General features: G+C 30.9%; 1 protein-coding gene across 2 annotated transcripts in view; it reads right to left on the reverse strand.

The window, feature by feature from the left end:
• Sema1a (semaphorin 1a) overlaps positions 1 to 18,717 on the reverse strand; it is a 117,599-nt gene that overhangs the window by 87,346 nt on the left and 11,536 nt on the right. For both annotated transcript variants that reach the window (XM_074238897.1, XM_074238896.1), the window contains exon 2: positions 3,735 to 5,072. In XM_074238897.1, coding sequence (XP_074094998.1) covers positions 3,735 to 3,846 — 112 coding nt within the window. In that variant the 5' untranslated portion in view covers positions 3,847 to 5,072. The remainder of the gene's footprint in view (positions 1 to 3,734; positions 5,073 to 18,717) is intronic.

Raw genomic sequence — 18,717 nt, forward strand, 5'->3', positions numbered from 1 at the left:
GAATCCATGTATATAGCCTATAGTCCATGTATAGATATACAGATATAGAGATATAACAGGGTGAGCTGTAAACCTAAAGGCATTAGAGTATTTTCCCTGTCTCGTTTGCCCGAGGGATAAATATAATTTCACAAATTGAAACGATTGCCACTTGGTTCGTGGCAGCGACATCAGTTACTTTACAAAATAAATAACAATAAGTTTAGAAAATAAATATATGTTATTTTATCTCATAATGTATGTATTTGTCTACAAAATTCTATCAAAAGAAAATAATGGCATTAGCTTTGATCTTTTACATCTTGTAGGTATAGATATTTCCTTTTATCAATTATCTGATCTCATAAGGCACTTTTTTTATTTCATTAACCCACGAACTTCAAGTATAAGTCTTGACACTGGTTGAATAAATAAAAAGGAAATATAAAAAAAAAAAAAAAAAAAAAAAAGACGTGTCATCCCCTCGGTTGACGATGAAAGACAGCCACTCGATCGGTTTCAAGTACACCCTTGTTGTTGTCGTCGCAACGCATAAAAAGCTTCGTGTGCACATACATAAGGCCGCGACGGAGGAAGACGAAAACAGGACAGATGAAGAAGGAAAGATAGGGATTGCTAAAAGTATAATACATATTATATAATGTATAAATAAAATACCCGATAAAAGGAACCCGAGAAAAGGGGTATTACACGGGGATGGTGCTGTATTTTTACAAAGAACATCACAAATGTCAGCTGTACGACGTCGAAGAGCTTTATCGAATCAATCGACGTTTATATTTTCTGAATTCAGCAGGTTTTTCAGAAAGCTGTCGAATACGCTTTTCCAGAATGCTACTTGACTGCTTTTGTTTAAAATTTAAAGTTTATTTTTTTGAATTTTTAGGAATAAATTGTAACGTCCACATTTTCAATTAAATATCTAATTAATTCTCGACTCGAAATTTGCTGAAAATTTATAATTTCATCAAACTTGCAGTAATAATAATTTGATAATATTAACTAAAATAACACAATAATGAAAGTCAATAATAATAAACAAAAAACTCCTAATACACAAAGTAAATAACCTAGGTCACAAAATTATGATTGTAATTGTGAGTATGGTTATTTATTCTTATCTGCGAAGTATCTGATGGAAAGATGGAGTATGATTGAGGCAAAAGTACGGATGGATGGACGGATAGGAGAATTTTATTTGAATTTAAAATAAAAATCAAGTAATCTAAAGTTTTCAATGAGAAAGGATTTACCACGGAGTTTTTGTATTTAACGAGAAAAGTGCATCTCAGCTCTCAAGATCAATTTACTTTTATTACTTAAGTAGAAATAGCCAGTTGTCAGGCATTATTTGCTCAATTAAATTAAGTCCAATCTGATTTAATAATTACTCGGCTTTAATAGTTCTGTTATTAATCAAATTTTTTTCTTTTAGTATATTACAAATTTATTTGAGGTATCGCTAATTTATAAAATTGATAATGGACTTAAGAAATTTTGATCAATATAAAAAATTAGACTCTTGTTATTTTTAGCAATACAAAAATCCAAAATTTAACGTATTTTTTCAAAATATTCTCCATTTGTGCAAATTTTAATTTAAAGACTTTTCAAATTTAAAAAATATCCATAAAATTTTATTTATTAAAAATCAAACCAATTTTTATCTCTCGAATATTAAAACACATGAAAAAAAAAAATCATGAATAACATTATTTTATATTTTACGGCTAAAAAAAGATGAAGCCTTACTTTTAAAATTATTTCAAATGCAGAAAAACTCTCTACAATATTTTTTTTTGTACTTCATTCTTTTTATGGTCAATATTTACGTCACAATAATTCAACACACACTTAAAAATTTCATTTGTTCTTTTTTTGTCAACATTCAACGAGTGTTTAAGAGCGTAATAAAATTATAAAATCTCCAATCATAAAATAAAAAAGTAGTTACTTTAAATCTTTTAAACAATATTTACAATAAAAGGAAAGTTTATAAGAAAATATTAAAAAAAACTCTATTAAAACTATTTACAGAGATCTTTTAGACAAAACCAGAAAAGAACAGTGAAATTTTAAGAGTTACATCAAAAATAAAGTGTTCACTTCATAGCATTTGAAATTTTAATTTCATATTGATGTTAAATAATAATTACATTAGAGTGCATAACATTATCTAATAAGGTTGTATAACATTACGATAGACGATTGAATTCTAAATGTTATGCAATTCATAATTATAATTATAATTGTTAATCAACCCTTTTGAAGCTCATTATAAATTCATTAAGTAACTAGTAATTTCAATCTAAGTTTATCAAGTTTACGTAAGTAACTTTCCGACAGGAAGAATTACTCAGAAATCACGATAAATAATCGTGAGTCCTGAAATAATAATTAAAAAAACCGTCAAAATGATAAACTTATGTGACAATGGTGGACTTATATTGAAATTAGAATGACTTGGCTTATAAATATTAGAGTTTAATCTTTTAAGAAGAGCAGAGGTTTTCCGGGGATTATAAAGGTTGAAACTTTATAAAGTTAAAACTGCAAGTTCTGACTTACATTGTTCCAAAGTAAATTTTAAAAAATTTTTAAAACTTTTTTTTAATCAAAATTTAATTTAAAATTAGAATAAAAATTAAAATTTATTCAATTTAAAAAAATTTTGACTGATAAAAAAAATTTACGATTAAAATATAGTTAAATTTAAAAAATTAAGTTTCGTTTGGACGGAGCACTAATTAACGAGCTCTAAAAATGATTAACCGTCGGAAATAAAACTAAAAAGTTTATAATTTACGTGAGCATATATTTAAAAGTCTGTAGAGCGATATAGTTATATAACATGAGAGTGTACGTCAAGTAGTTAATGTTTATTGTAGTGTCAGGTGTACACAGTATGGCGCACAAGTTAGGTCGTTACGAGGTGACGATGTATAATAATCGTCCAGGTATATCATACACGGTTTTAGGGTGTCACGTGCGAGGCACTTGCTCTTTCACTCGGGTCATTTGTATCCATGACGAGAGCTCATATATAATAAATAACACACAACTTCATCTTCTCTACTCATCTGCTAAGTCACGAATTAAACAACTATATTGTATAAATATATAACCAAGCCCGTAATACCTATTCATCTTATGACTAATTCATCACAGATTATAACTGACTTTTTCATTTTTTTAAATCAAAAAATTTATTTTCAATTTTTTTTTTTCAACTAAAATAATATTAATAATCATTTTTTAACTGTAAAGATTTCGATTTTTTTTTTTTAATTATTATTTAGAGCCGGTTTTAAAGATTTCTATTAAATAATTATAGTCTTCATTTAAAAAAAATATATTTAAAATTTTTAATAAATAATTTTAATATCTTTAACTTTAGAAAATGAATTTTTAATTTTTTTAAACTTAAAAAAATGAACAAATACTTAATTTAATCATTTTTATGATAAACTTTTTAATCAAAAGTTAAATCCCAAAAAATTTCGATCATAATCCTACACATTAAAAATTTCGAGCAGATTAAAAAACCATCCCTAAAAATTTCTACAGTACAACCTGTTCACCTCGATCCCCTTCTCATATTGACTTTCAAATCCGCCCATAAATTACCTCCAAATCGGCTTAGACGGATCGATTGAATTTAATTTCACCTGCAGACTCTTTTGCTCATTTAAATAAATTAAAAAAAAAAAAAATAAGTAAAACATAAAACTTACCAAGCTGGACATACATCTTCGGCCTGATATTTTCCTGCCAGGCGGCAATGGCAAAGCCGAACATGGCAACGGCCCAACATGAGAGAAAAAGCTGCACAACGGGCGGCCGCATGGCGACCAGTAATCACGTGCCCGACGGACGCGAATCAGGGTAGGGGCGAAGTAGATGCGTCCCACGCACTCGCGTGCCTCTCTGGATACCGCGGAACGCAAACGAGGGGCTCGCCAGAGAGAAAAAGAGAGTCGGGAGGAGGGAGGTGGGTAATTCAAAGAAAAGAAACAAACGGAAGGAAACGTGTGCAGGATAAATAGGGAAAAGCGAGGGTGGATTAGTCGGTGGGTGGTGGGTGGTGGGTGCTAGTGGGACGAGGAAACGTTGAACGCGCCTGCGCGTGGACAACGTAGAGTCACGCGTGCTTCTGGGTGACGATGCGCGCGTGGATTCCAGTCTTCTCACTCAACGAGCGCGTCCGAACCGACGAACGAGAGGTCGCTCGTAGTAACGTACGTCCGGCGCGCGGTCATACTCATCACCTTTTATTTATTTTTTTATACAATTTTTAGATATTTTTTTCACTTTTTTTCGCAATCCACTTCACTGCACAAATTATCCGTACGGCTAAATTTTTTTTTTTTTTTTTTTTTTTTTTTTCAAATTATTTTTCACTTCACTGATTTATTTATTTACTAATTATTAATTAATTTTCCAGGAATAATTAATTAAATGGCAATAAATAATCACAATACAAATTTGAAAATTTATTTAAACTTCAAACGAGCCACTGACTCGGTATTCGTGAGTCTGCGGCGGACAACGGCCGCGGCCGCAAGTGAGACGGCTATAAGGCTGACGGCAATTGGCGACGACGACAACCCCCGATAAAGTTACTGATAAGCCCGCCAGAGGGCCAGCGCGAGGGCTCTGCGCAAGGGTTGCTGCTCGATGATACTTACAAGTTGAGGATGGATAGAGAAGAAACGGTGAAGAGTTTGGTATATAGCGGCACCACGCGGCAGGAGGAAGGGGGTTAAAGTTGAAGTAAAAATCGAGAAAAATAACCGAGAGAGAGAGAGAGAGAGAGAAAGAGAGGAGAACCGGAAGGAAACAATGAAACAAAGATCAAAACGTGGAGAATAAAAGAAGGGGAGTCGCGAAAGGACCACAGACACAATTGAAACTCTCTCTTCTTTATCAAGGCTACGGTAATTGCGTTTTTACTCTTTTTTTAGCTTCTATTGTTATCGTTGTATTATCTTTTATTATTTATTATTATCCGCGACGAGGATCCTCGGTTCCAGCGATGGTTTTCTTTCTAAACAAGATGTCACGCCGTCAATCTGTAACAAAAATAGGATTTCGTTATTATTAGCAAATATTTTAATAATAGAGTATAATCATAGCGAACAAATTAATTTTTTATTGAGTAATAAAGTTACAATGAAAAAATTTCAAAAGTTTAATTACACGAATTTTAATTATTTTAAAAATTAATTGGCGAGATAAATTAAATTGGGAAAATTGGTGAGCTCAAAAACGTCATAAAATTGCAATTTTAAGCGCTTGAATATGGAATTAGCGAGAAGTTGTAGGGATTGCCTTTACGGTCAACCGTTTTCCAGATTTTTTTTTTTTTTATTTAAATAATTAAACCAAAACTAATCGAAAAAATTATTACATAAAATTTTTCAATTTAAAATTTATTTCTCTTCACCCCAAAGTCTCCAAACAAAAAATAATCACCCCTAACAGTATATTAGTTAAACATTTACCCAAGACAACTACCCTTGAACGAAATGTCAGCTGAAGATTTAAATAAAATAAATACCCTTAATAAAATGTCTGTTAAACAGAGGAGCGTGTTTATTAAACAGTCCCCATGGGAATTAAATGACGCTACACTTAGCTGCGGAATTAGGCTGAGGATACGTTAATGTAGACAGGAGACTGGTGACTAAAGGGAGAAAGAGAGACGAAATATGGAGTATGGCGACGGAGTAAGTTTGAGAGTAGATGAGGGAGTGAATAAGTGAGACCCCCATGGCCCATGTAACGCATTGACCGGGCACATTGTTTACTCCGGTCATGTACTGTACTCGCAGATATTACCCGAAGTCGATAAACTCCACCGGATGATCATTGTTGTTGGTTGAATATGACTTGTACTCATGCTCAACAGTCTATATATAGATTAACACATATATATTTATGGGTCCATACATGTAGTTACATACTGACGCGTAATGGCTCATTGTCAAGTCACATATATAGAGATTACGGATAACGTACGAGGCGTACACATCGTACACTCAAACTCAACTCAGCTATAAACCCAACTACAACTCTACTCTTCTCATCTCATATTCGGATGTCTCTCTTTATCACTCTTCATACTGCTACTGCACTGAGTCTCCATCCTCTATCCTCTATCCTCCGTACTATACGTATCGCCTTTTCCGCAGTCTCATCTCGGCACCGTCCTACCGACTACCGACTATCTACTATCTACTGAACCGTTTGGTTACGTTACGTTACGTTTGAGTCTCGACTAAGGCTTACCCTCTCTATCTGTATATGACTTTCGGACTACATATGTGTTATATGTTATTAGTACACGCTTATGGCCATTACTAACCCGTATTATGTGTATACATCTCTGTATTTTATTTGGACTAGTATGTGAAGGAAATGAAGAGGCTGCAGGAATAATGGGCTTTTGTCAACTCTAACGCGTCGAATGTTTTTTTTGTTTTAGTCTGTAAGAAATTTGCAGAGTGGATGATTTTTGATTGATGAAATTCACTTAGAGAAGGATTTTATTTTTATTGATAATAAAAAAAACTCAGCAGAATAAATTCTGTTTTTTTTTTTTTTTTTTTTTTTTTTTTTTTTTTAATAAAAATACAAAAATTGTATTTGCTTAAAAATTATTAAGTTTTTGTATTAAGATAATTTAAAAACTCATAAAACCTTTTTTAAAAACCCCAAATTTTTTATTTTTTCTATTTTAGTTAAAAAATGATTTTTTTTTAATTTTATCAGAAAAGAGAATTTAAAAAAAATATGAGACGGTTATAAATAATGAATAAGAAGTATTATCAGAGATTTTAACATAAATCTGTACTAAGAACTATTTGCAAAATAAGATAAAAGAAAAAAGTAGGAAAATATTTTATACAAGAATTTACAGTGTTCGATGGTAATGCGAACTAGTGCCAACTGTAGTTTTTGCAGAAGTGTTATAAAATATATAATCTGAGAGCGTGATACAGTCATATATTTTACGATGAGCACGGTAAGAAGTTCAATTGGCGCTTGTTGCTTCGGTATTATCATGTGAGCTGTAAATTCTCACACGGAATTATCTTCTTGTGAGTAAAATGAAAGCACGAGAAAAAAATGTAATTTTCTACTTAAAAAAAATTCGGATTTATGTATAAAAAAAAATGTTTTCTTTTATTTAAAAATATAAATTATTAAAGAGCAAAAAACTACTCGTACGATTTATTAAAATATTGAATAAATTTTTTGAAGATAAAAAGAAAAAATTATCAGTAATAAAAAGATACAATCATACATGTATAAAAAAAATTAATATAATTATAACAAAACTTTTTATTCGCATAAAAAAAAGTAAGGAAAATCTTGAAGCAAGTGAATTAGAAAATAAAACGCAACATTAAAACTTGTGTACTGTGTGTTAAATTCTCAGTAAGCCAGTATTACTTGTAGTGAAGTAACACTGTAAGTACAGTTGCGGTAAATACAGTATTCAACATCCACATCCAGCTATATTTATACATATAACATAATGCGCACGTGTGTCGGATAAGCAAGAGGCCATGACTGTACTTGTCTGACCGAGTGTTGACTCTCACTACTTATCGCCGCGCAGAAGCATTACGCGTGTGTACATTAATACCACCATATATATATTTATGTATATTTATATATTTATATTTGAGCACATCTTTTAAAGATTAAAGTTTGCGTTCGTATTCGCTTTAAGCTTCTAAGGAGCTACTTGATGTACACTCGGTTAACATCGCCGACTTTTTTTATTTAATTTTCCTCAAAGTGAAGTATGAATATTTTCGAATAAAAATGGCTTTTAAATATTGAGCAGCATATTTGTGAGCCTTGAGAATTTTTTTATTTTTATTTTTTGTTTAACTCTTGGAAACACATTTATCAACCTTAATAAGACAGACACGATCTATAACAAGACTATAGTGACTACCTTACAAGTATAAATCACATTTGACCCTTGGAAATAAAATAACCTACTTTGGCGCTTGAGACTTAACTTGCACAGCACGATATAAAATAATAGTATAGAGGCATATACATATACATTGTTTTATTATTAAAAAATCCATAAGGCATTAAACATTAGTGTAGTGAGTAGACTAAATTATTTTAAACTAGCCGGGTCTCTTGGAGCAAACCTTAGTACCAAACCGGGGAATAATGTAACAGAGCATCAGCCCATTCGCAGAGCGAACGATCGTTTAATTTTTCAGCGAAGACATATGAATCCATCTGGGCGATGAATAAGCCACCACTCGAAAGGATAATTTATATGCATAGAAAATATTTGTGATGAAAATGTAACAAGAGTGCCTATTAATTCAACCCATTCTCGTTATATTTTACAGCGAGGATCCACGTATAAATATCTCCAAAAACATATCCATAATTGTGTGTAAATGTATTTATGTATGTAATGCAATGTGGATGTGTGAGTGTGTGTAACGATGGAGTGTATATTCAGCAAAAATTAATGCTTATTAACAACAATCACGTTAAAATTTGCATGCAATAAAATTCTTTTTGTCAATGTTCACTTTTGAGCTGAACGGACAGTGGGAAGGTGGGGGCGGTGGGTGGTGTGCAGCTGATAGTGTGTAGTGCCTGTACCGGAGGGAACGAGGGAACGGAGGGACGCGATGCGAGAGGGAAAAGAGAGTTGGTATTGGCGGGATCGATAGGTGAACATACAACAGAGAATAAACTTGGTTGGGAAACGTCGGGAATGCGGTTTGCCATGCGGAACTGGGAGAGATACCTCTATATATATATATATATATATATATATATATATATATATATATATATATATATATATATATATATATATATATATATATATATATATATGTATATTTGTAGATATGTGTATGTAGACTATAAATACATATATAAAGGTTTATATATTTATACGTATAAAGACTATCCCTCTCACGTTTGGAAAGTACCGCGTGATAACGTGTACACGGGGATCTGCCAATATCGGCTCGACTTTACGTTCAACCAATCAATTTCCAATTATCACACGAAATACATTCGTAATCGACCAGCTAGCGGTCGAACCAACGCACTCATTTACTCTGTATACATATATTTAGACAAATATTTTATATATATTTTTTAAATAATAATAATATTTATCAATTAATCATTTAGTTGTTTTTTATTATTATCACCATATATTTTATTTTTCAAATGAATTTTATTGTGCTGCGGCTAGATCTCTTTTAAATTTTCACCAAACTTAAAAATAAAAAAAAAATATTTTTGTAAAAAAAATTAATAAAAAAAAGTCTTTTTACAAAATTCAAGGCTCCCTTCTGACAGTATATTTAACTAATTATGTGGTCGCTGACACACAAGTACATAAAGCCGGATCTACTGTTCAATAAATGAACATAATATTGTGTAAAAAAATGAAAGCAAATATTTATTAATGAAAAATATATTTTTTTTTAATGGTTGTAATAAATATAGACCTTATTTCCATGTTATAAAAATGAACATTCGTTATTTGACTACGATATTATGATTATTATTGTTACTTTTAAAATAAACAGGTACCAAACTATGTTAAATAAATAAAAATTTAATATTTGTACTTATAAATAAAATAACATGAAACTTTTTGTCAAAACCAACAAATGCATTAATAATGATGATAATAATAAAAATAATAGATAAATTTGAGCACATATATATTGATATGTACGTTAAAATAAATATATATTTGGTGAACGAAAGGAGGAAGATGGAAAACAATGGATATCAAAGCCATTTATTTTTTTTTATGCTTGACATTGTGTTTAACGATGCGTTATCTTGATCGTATCGCGAAACAATGCATGTCCCAGGATTCTTTATAGCGACGCGGAGGAAGAGGATCCGCACTAATCGATACTCACATTGTTGAGCGTGGATTACAATAATAATAATAATAATCCACAATTATTTAAAACAATAACAGGAAAAAAATTCGGAATAACAAAACAAAACTCAGAATAATGGTCCGCGAACGAAGAGTCGCCTTTCAAATCAAAAATCAAATTAATCGATAACCATCCGCGAATCATTTCCACGGTACAAAAATAATTATTTCATTGATTTTATTTTTTAGCATTAAAAAAAAAAAAAAAATCAACGTTTGTACAAAAGTTACCTGTTAAAACTCAGCTGTCTGCTATTGCTCATTCACACGTACTTGAGTCATAAAAAATTGAATGTACAGTGGATATAGAAACTGAGATGGAGGCAAGAGGGTGTGGGTAACAGTAAATTTTATATATGCAATTCACGATTCTCTACGAGGGTGTGATTATTGCGTCATCTCGCTTGCGCCATTTTATGATTTTGCTGAAAAGAGAGATAGGGAGAGAAAAGCGGCGTTAAACATTCACGCGACTGCGTTATATGGGGAATTGAAAGGGACTCAAATGGCCGAGTGTTCGTGCTGAAGTGTCTAATGAACCGTTAAGGACTGCGTCACTGATCGAGAAGCAATCGTGACTGGAAACTGGTCGAGTCAAACTAGGGTGAGAGTTACCCTTGCAAATTTTTTCAACAATTTATTCCCTCCTTCTCTTGTTCATTATCTTGCTCTGATGTGCACCGAGATTCTATGTGTCGCATAGAGACACTGAACAGTCTGAATATACCGTATGAACTAATCGAACTCGGAAATGTGCCAGAGAAAAAGACTTTTTACTTGTTTTGCTTTATTTGTTGTTTTTTTTTTCCATTATTTTTCTTCTTTTTTTTTCAAGCTTCAGGTTATTTTTTGTTTACAATCAGTCGGTGTACTGTACTACACATTCCCATGTGTCTAATTGTCTGATAAAAGCACAAGGAAGAAAAAAATGTGAAATTAGCCTGAGAGAAAAAATTGGCTTTTTTAAAATATTCGCTATGTAAAAATACATTGGGGAGATTAAAAATATTATTTAATTAAGCGATGTTGCACGTGAGTTCAAGGTATGCAGCTTAAAAATTTACGGATGGTAGAAAATTTATTATTAGGAAATATTTAATAAAGTTATCAATTTCATTTCTTTTAAGAATGAAAAGAAATTTTTATTTTATATAAATAACATTAAATTATTGTTTGTTGAAAATGAAAAATTCGACGTATGATTTTTTTTTAGATCATTCAAACTAATTGAAAAATTTAAATGCAGCGACAGCGAATATTTTTCTCGTGAGTAATCTAATATTGAATTCCTTTCAAACGACAACTGATCGGATCTGCTTAATAATAATTATTTTCAATCACTGGTATCTCGAATAAAATAAATAAATGAAAATGAAGCGATAGAATAAAAGTAAAGAAAAAGTTGTTCAGTCAATATGAAACGAAATAAAAATTAGACGACAATTGAATCGAGATTTCTATAATGTAAATACTCGAGTATAAACATCAGAGAGTATAAAAGAAAGAGTGAAATAGAAGAAGACGATGGAGGTGTTTTGGAGGAGAATAAAAGGGAAGACGATGTGTCGATTGCATGAGAAGGACAATTGGTATTCGAAACAGGTGCAAAGTCTAGTGAAGGAGTGAAGGGATGCTCACGCGGGGTGATTGCCAAGGGAGGGTATACTATGCTCAGAACAATTTCCGCTCGTAGAAATACGAGTAGAGCTGCGACAAGTTTAAGAAAGAGACGAGGACGTTGGAAAGTCGCACTGTGTTGGGTTAGGTGAGTGGAAAATAAATAAAAAGTAAAATAAAAGAACTCGTAAGGGAAAAAAATAGGACAGAAGATGGAACAGACCGGGACACTATGGTACTGTATTACGGTATATGGTACACTGAAAAAAACGGCGAAATAAATAAGTTGAGCCAACTAAAAAGGATGAAAGAGATGAGAAAAGCTTTTTAGAATACCCAACAAGATGAATAAAAATACTTTCATCGAATTCATAAAATATAAATCGTTACCTCGTACCCAATAACGACTTTTTAAATTTATAGTATTGATTCCGCTATTTTATAAGTCAAACAATAAGACGCTTTTTTACTTTCATTTTATTCCTACAAATTGAAATTGCTTTTATTTTTTATCTAGATTTTATTATTATTAGTGGATTCAAGTTTTCGATTAATATTAATAATAGTAATAATAATAATAATCTTGAATTGTATTATTATTTATTTATTATATTCACCAAAATTTAATATTTATAATCAAGGATTAAAAATAGGCGAGTGACCCTGTAGGCAAGCCCTGAAACTTTTCATTATATTTACAAGGTTGATGCATTAATATGAGAAATATTTATAAACCCGCCGAGCTTACAAATATTTTCATAATAAATATTCTTGAAATATTCAAATATCAACATCGAAAAAAACCACCAAGTCATTAATTCTTAAATGTTTATATACTGAAGAAAATCGAGAGAAAAAAAAGCTAAGAAAATTCAGAGTTACATTTTTTATGACACCATCCCAGCATTCTTAATAAAAAATAGTACTCCACATTTGATTATTATTTATCAAATAAAAACTTATAAATAAATTATCATTGTTTCAATAAAAAATTGACCTAGACTTTAAAATTCAAAGTGATTTGAAAGGTTCAGTAAAGTCCAATAGCCAGAAAAATAACTCTCATTGTTGAGTATTTTCCGGTGCTTCTGAGCCGGTTGAAGATATACCAGGTTGGCTAAAATCGATAATTTTCCACAGCCGGTAAAGCAAGTTAAAAATTGAGTAAATGAAATTTCATTTCTAAAATATATAAATAAAAGTAAATAAATTTAAAGTTTTATTCTGTTATCTCGCTGGCATCATTGGAAAACCACTTTCGAGTGATGTAGTAGTATGTAACCATAACGAACCAAACCGAGCACGTTAACTTGAAAACCAGCAAGGAATAGAAGCGAAGGGCGAGTGGATGTGTGTGTGTGTGTGAGGGAGTATATATAGCCACATATAGTAGAATTTTGGTTATATCTCTGCAGCTTCCATTCTCTTTCCCAAGTTCCAAAAGCTTCGTTTCATGGTGGCCTACTCCACAACAACATATATATGTATATATAAAATTTATATAGATATACATATATGTATGTATAAATTTGAAGTACACTGCATAATACTAGCATATAGGTAGTGTGTCGTGGAGAGTACAGTTTAGCACACGGCAAGCCAAATGAAATACCGATTCGCTTCCGGCATAAGCGGAACTTCGTTACGTCACTTCCGACTTTCGGAAGGAAAGAGCATACCAGTGTCTATAGTAGCATGGCTCCTCGGTACTCATTTAGCTAGTACTAGTTCTGCTCAAGCCGCGTATCTTATTCACGAGTACTAATTTATCGTTATTATCAATTTAAATTTATAAATATTCTGAATGATACCACGCCATACCATACCAAATAAAATTTAAATTGAATCAATTGGTTATTAGTGACGCTGAGAATAATTTATAGCTTTAATTATTCGCTAAATTAATATTCATTCAATGTAATTCCGGTTTAATTCATTAAGTCCGATATTATTTTTAAAGCGCTTTATTAGTAATCTGAATGAGTATCGATAAAATAATAAATCATTTCAATTATTAACATAAAAAGCTGCTTCACTTTTAGTTAACTGCCCGATTTCTTTATATCTTCATTTTTTTTTTTTTTTTTATCTAGGCTGACTTTGATCTCGAGAATGGAAAACAATTTTGATGTTTCTTTGGAATGCTAATATTTCTATTGCACGGAGAAAAGAAAATGGTAATATTTAATATTTACTATTCTTCATAGTAAGCTGGAATAAAAAATTAACTTGATTCAAGATAAAATCATTTTGAGGAATTTCGTTTTTACTGAAAAAACTAAATATTGAAATTTATTCAAATTCTGATTACTATTTATTACAATTTTATTTTTAATTTAAATAATTAAAAATTCTTGAACTGAGAAAAATTTTTTTTGATTCAAGAAATTTTCTTATTGATTCAAGATAATTAAATTCTTCAGAATATTTGTCTTGATTCACAGATTTTTTTTCGAGAATAAATTTAATTTTTTTATCAGTGTAGTATTGCTACATAATGACTATGCTACATTGTAACCAAATAAAGAGTAATTTCACTATAATTTATGGGAAATAGATTAAAGCAGTATAGAATGTTAGTCCATTCCATGTTACATAAATTTAATTACTATTAACAAATTAGGTACGACACAATGATTAAATATTAATAATTACATATAATATTGGATATTGATTGTGTAACCACAAAAATGAATAATTACATTTAAATTAACATTTTAATTACATATTTTAAAAATTGCTTTGATATATTTTAAAAAATAACTAATTTAAATTCTATTGAATTTTTATTACGACAATTTTTAAAAAATTGTTTAATTCAATAATAAATTAAGCTAATTATTTTGTCAAACTGTTATTGCAGTAAATAAAAAAAAAACTGTCAATAAGTTATATTTAAACATCGTGTTTAATTTATATTTATCAATATTTAACATAGCTCAAGTCTGTATAAAAAAATAATATTCATTTTATTTTCTCCACAATCTATTTATTTAATTAATTTTGAATAAATAAATCGAAAGTCTTCAAAATGTCAACTCGTTAATTTACAATTATCGATAATTAAATCTAATGTTAACAAGTTCAGTCATATCATTTCTCAATAAAATGCCACTTTTTATCTTTAACGTCGACGTTAAAGGTTAATCTAATAAAATTTCTAAAAATGTTATTAAAAAAATAAAATTGATTGATTTTAATATTAATAAACTAATTACATCAAACACTTGAATAATATAGACCTGGTTTAATTAATGTAATAAATCCATCGTTGGAAAAAAAATTTAAATAAAATAATTTTCATTAAACCAAAGTGCAAATAGATCTAATTTAAAGCATATACAGAATAACTCGGGAGAATTTTTCATTTTCTTCACGGCACCTACTATATATTTTTCTTTTCAAGTACACGTTTTTGTCTGCCTCTACCAGCGAGACAAAATAAAAGCACCGTGACTGAAAAATAAAAAATAAAAAAATATATGAAACTTAAAAGGGATATTCGAGTATCCAAGTGATGGTAGCGCCACACCCTTATTGCCCTCACATACCAACACACACTAATCATTCAAAGTTGCAACACAGTGAACAGAGTCTGGTTTAGTCTCTCTCGCTCTCATAAGCTCTCAGCGTTCCCTTTGTGCTCATCCAGACCTACCCACTCACTCGCCGGATATAGATAGATCCCGTAGTGGGTGTACGGTCCTATCAATTATCATTTTTAACATCCACCTCTACAGGATACATCTTTTTTATCCATCTCCACAACACTCAATATTTATTCACCGATTTAAATCCTCCGCTCTCGTCTTAACTGTTTTTGACCTTTTGTTGCCAACCAAACTTTCTCTTCATTATTGCCTGTATATATCTACTCATACCAGACTTGTTCACTATTTAAATACAAGTTCGGAAGTTTCCCTGTCACCGAAAAATTTATTTTCAATCGTGCTCGTCGATAAATTTAATTTTCTATTTACATTTTCATCATCATATCCCAATGATCACGTTGTAACTTTTATTAAAATAGAAATTTTCATGAATAAATTCGCCAACGTCAATCAACATTACCGACCTCGGGTTGAAAAATTAAAGTAAGAAATGAAGCTTCGCGGTTGTTAATATCGATACTATTTTTAATTTTTAATCGCAGATCCGTGTTCAATCAGAGTTCAGTTACAAAGCTCGAAAATACTTTACACTAAAATTTATAATTAAAAAAATTTAGTTGTTCTAATTTTTTTTTTTCAGGGAAAATTGCTGTAAATTGTAATGTAGAAAATTAAAAAACACTATAAAGTAGAAAATAATGTCAAATTATTTTTTAAAAATTTAAAATAAGACCATGATTTATTATGATTATACTTAATTTTTTTATCTACAGATCTATAAAAAATTTCTAAAAAAAACCTCAAAGAATTAATCGAAAAAAAACTAGAATAATTGGAGCTCCGCGAGTAACTATTAAAAATCACCGATAAAAATTACTTAAACTTTTTACCCATTTACCTGAAAAGCCAGCCCACTGAAATATAAATAAATAGTACTTGACTTTTTATCGATATCAATTTTCATCATCCATCTATCGTGCCCGAATCCACCGACCGCAAAATTAATAACCTAAAAATCCATCTCCACCTTTGGGCTTCTATTTGAATAAATTTCCATCTAAAAAGTATCCCGAACAGAAACATCTCCAAATAAAGAATTTAATTACAATTACAATTACCAGCAGTAGATAACAGAAAAAAGAAATAAAAAATAAAACAATTGTTAACCGTGAAAAGTAATAAGACAAAAGTCAGAATGCAGAAAAGCAATGTCATCAAAAACTAAACCGTGCTAGAATATCCATATTAAAAATAACAATTACAGTAATTGTCACAAAAGTCATCGTAGAAAAACGGTTGTACTTGGCGAAAAAAAAAAAAAAAAAAAAAAATGTTTTATTGTAAATTCAAAGCCGAGTGACTCATTGAAGATTGGATGGACACATCCAAGAACTAAAAAAACATAAAAATAACCAAAGGAAGAAGGAGTGGCAAATGCGACGTTACAAGATATCTGGCTTTGTTCTCAGCGACACTCGAGACTTAGACTTTTCTTTAGCGTACATGAAGCGCATTCGAACAGTACGGGTCGTTTCTTCTCCTACACTTTTCATGCTATCTTCCTTTATTTCTTTCATACATTAACACACATACACCCACATGGAGACACATATCTTCAGTCATCTTCTTTTTTAGCAGTCGTCAACCACAATCTCCATCCACATCAACTACGCATTTTAATCCGAGCAACCAGCAAAATATACAACATACATATGTGTATATACATATTTATAGAGTGGGACACATGCAAGCACACACTCGCGTCCAAATTGTTTATTCTCCAATCGCACAGGCACACTCATTAATATTTCACACGGTAATCAAGTAGAATGTGAGAACAAAGAACAAACAAATAGATTTGACTGTCTCTATCTCTACCTCAATTCTTGCTCTGACTAGGCTGTGCAGGAATGAGTTGGGCTGAACAGAAGCACCGTCAGAGCAGGTATTAGCCAGCTGTACCCTACACCGCCAACCAGAAACCAACAGCAACACCAACAATCAACAACCAGCAGAAGAGTGTACGCTCTTTAGTCTTTGGTTATCAGGTTATCGGCTTCATCAGATATGCACTAGTAATTTCTGTCGCACGATCAGCTAAAATGCGGTAACGCTTTGTTTTAACCACGCATACAACACACATCGAAAAACCGTATTTGCCATGCGGTACTGAGCAGCTGCAATCTATGTATTACATTGTATTGCATAATAATTTAATACAACCCCGGTATGAATTCCCTCCGACTCCGGTGGAGCACGCACGCAATGTCTCGTGTTAAATCCGCGGAATACAATCGATCCGCGAGTGCTCAGGAATCTTTACTTGGATGTAAAGCTATCAATTTTCTTATACTGCTGTACTGCGATACCGAGTTTATTTTTAGTTTTCGGTATTTATGCTATGTTGCGATACATTTATGCGCAACGCATTGTATTAATGAGAGTCTTTACACATAATACGCGCAGCAACCTTGACTAAGAGGCACAATGCAGGGCTGTTTAATTATGTTAATTGTTAAGTTGCGGGATTATAAGTTAATTAATAGGGTTTGATTATTGTTTTGTAGTTTGAGTTTCGATAATTGAAACTCGCGGTTATGTAAAAAAGGAAGCTGTCGTTTAATTAAAAAATATTGGGTTAATCCATCAGAGTTTCGGCAAATAAAAGGTTTGGATGGAAAGCTCGCTCGATATTTAATAAAATCGTAACAATAAAGTATTACAGAAACTGGAACAGAGAAGAGAGTTGGAGTAAAAATTAAAAAAAAAATGTATATGTATATTTATATGGATGTATTGTAGGGAGCATATTTTTTAATTTAATTTTAATGTTTGAAAAGCAAGTGTACCATAGAACCGAGTGTTTATGTAACAGCCGAAAAATACACATTTATCTCAAGTAAACCAAAATACGGAAAATGTTTATTTTATACGGTAAAATATTTCATTTAAACTGCGCGCTGCACGTAATGACAAATATTGGAATTCACTAAATTCCTATTAAATCTCATGAACAAAAGTTTACATTGACAACAACCACGGACATATAGTTTGTTAGGGTGTATCTATCTGAAAATTCTGTCTTGTTTAAAGCTGTAGGTAGTATTAAATAAAATTTTTTAGTGATAGAAAAAAAATTCTAATTTTTTAAGGGTGTCAATAGTTATTTATTTTTTTCCAATAAAATCTTATGAATTTTTTCGTTGAAAACGTTTAAAAAACTACTTGATATTTTTGGAAAATAAATTAATTTCCATTTTAGAAGTTATACGCTAAACATGACTCTCTTATAACGAGATGATTTAGAAAACATGCGACATCTGTCGGAATTTTTCAACACTCACTTTGGTTGAAAAATTAAACAGGAGTACTTCAAGACTTATCAGGACATTTTAAGCAACTTCAAGTTAAATAACGACAAAATAGCCAATTTTCATATTAAGCTGTATAAAAAATTACATATGAACATATATCATACCAAATAATTTTTTTTGTAATGTATTAAATTAAAAAAAATTC

Source organism: Cotesia typhae, unplaced genomic scaffold, assembly GCF_013202065.1.
Source record: "Cotesia typhae breed Kobodo isofemale line unplaced genomic scaffold, CoteBio_Ctyphae contig_23, whole genome shotgun sequence".
In the NCBI taxonomy this organism is placed as follows: Eukaryota; Metazoa; Arthropoda; class Insecta; order Hymenoptera; family Braconidae; genus Cotesia; species Cotesia typhae.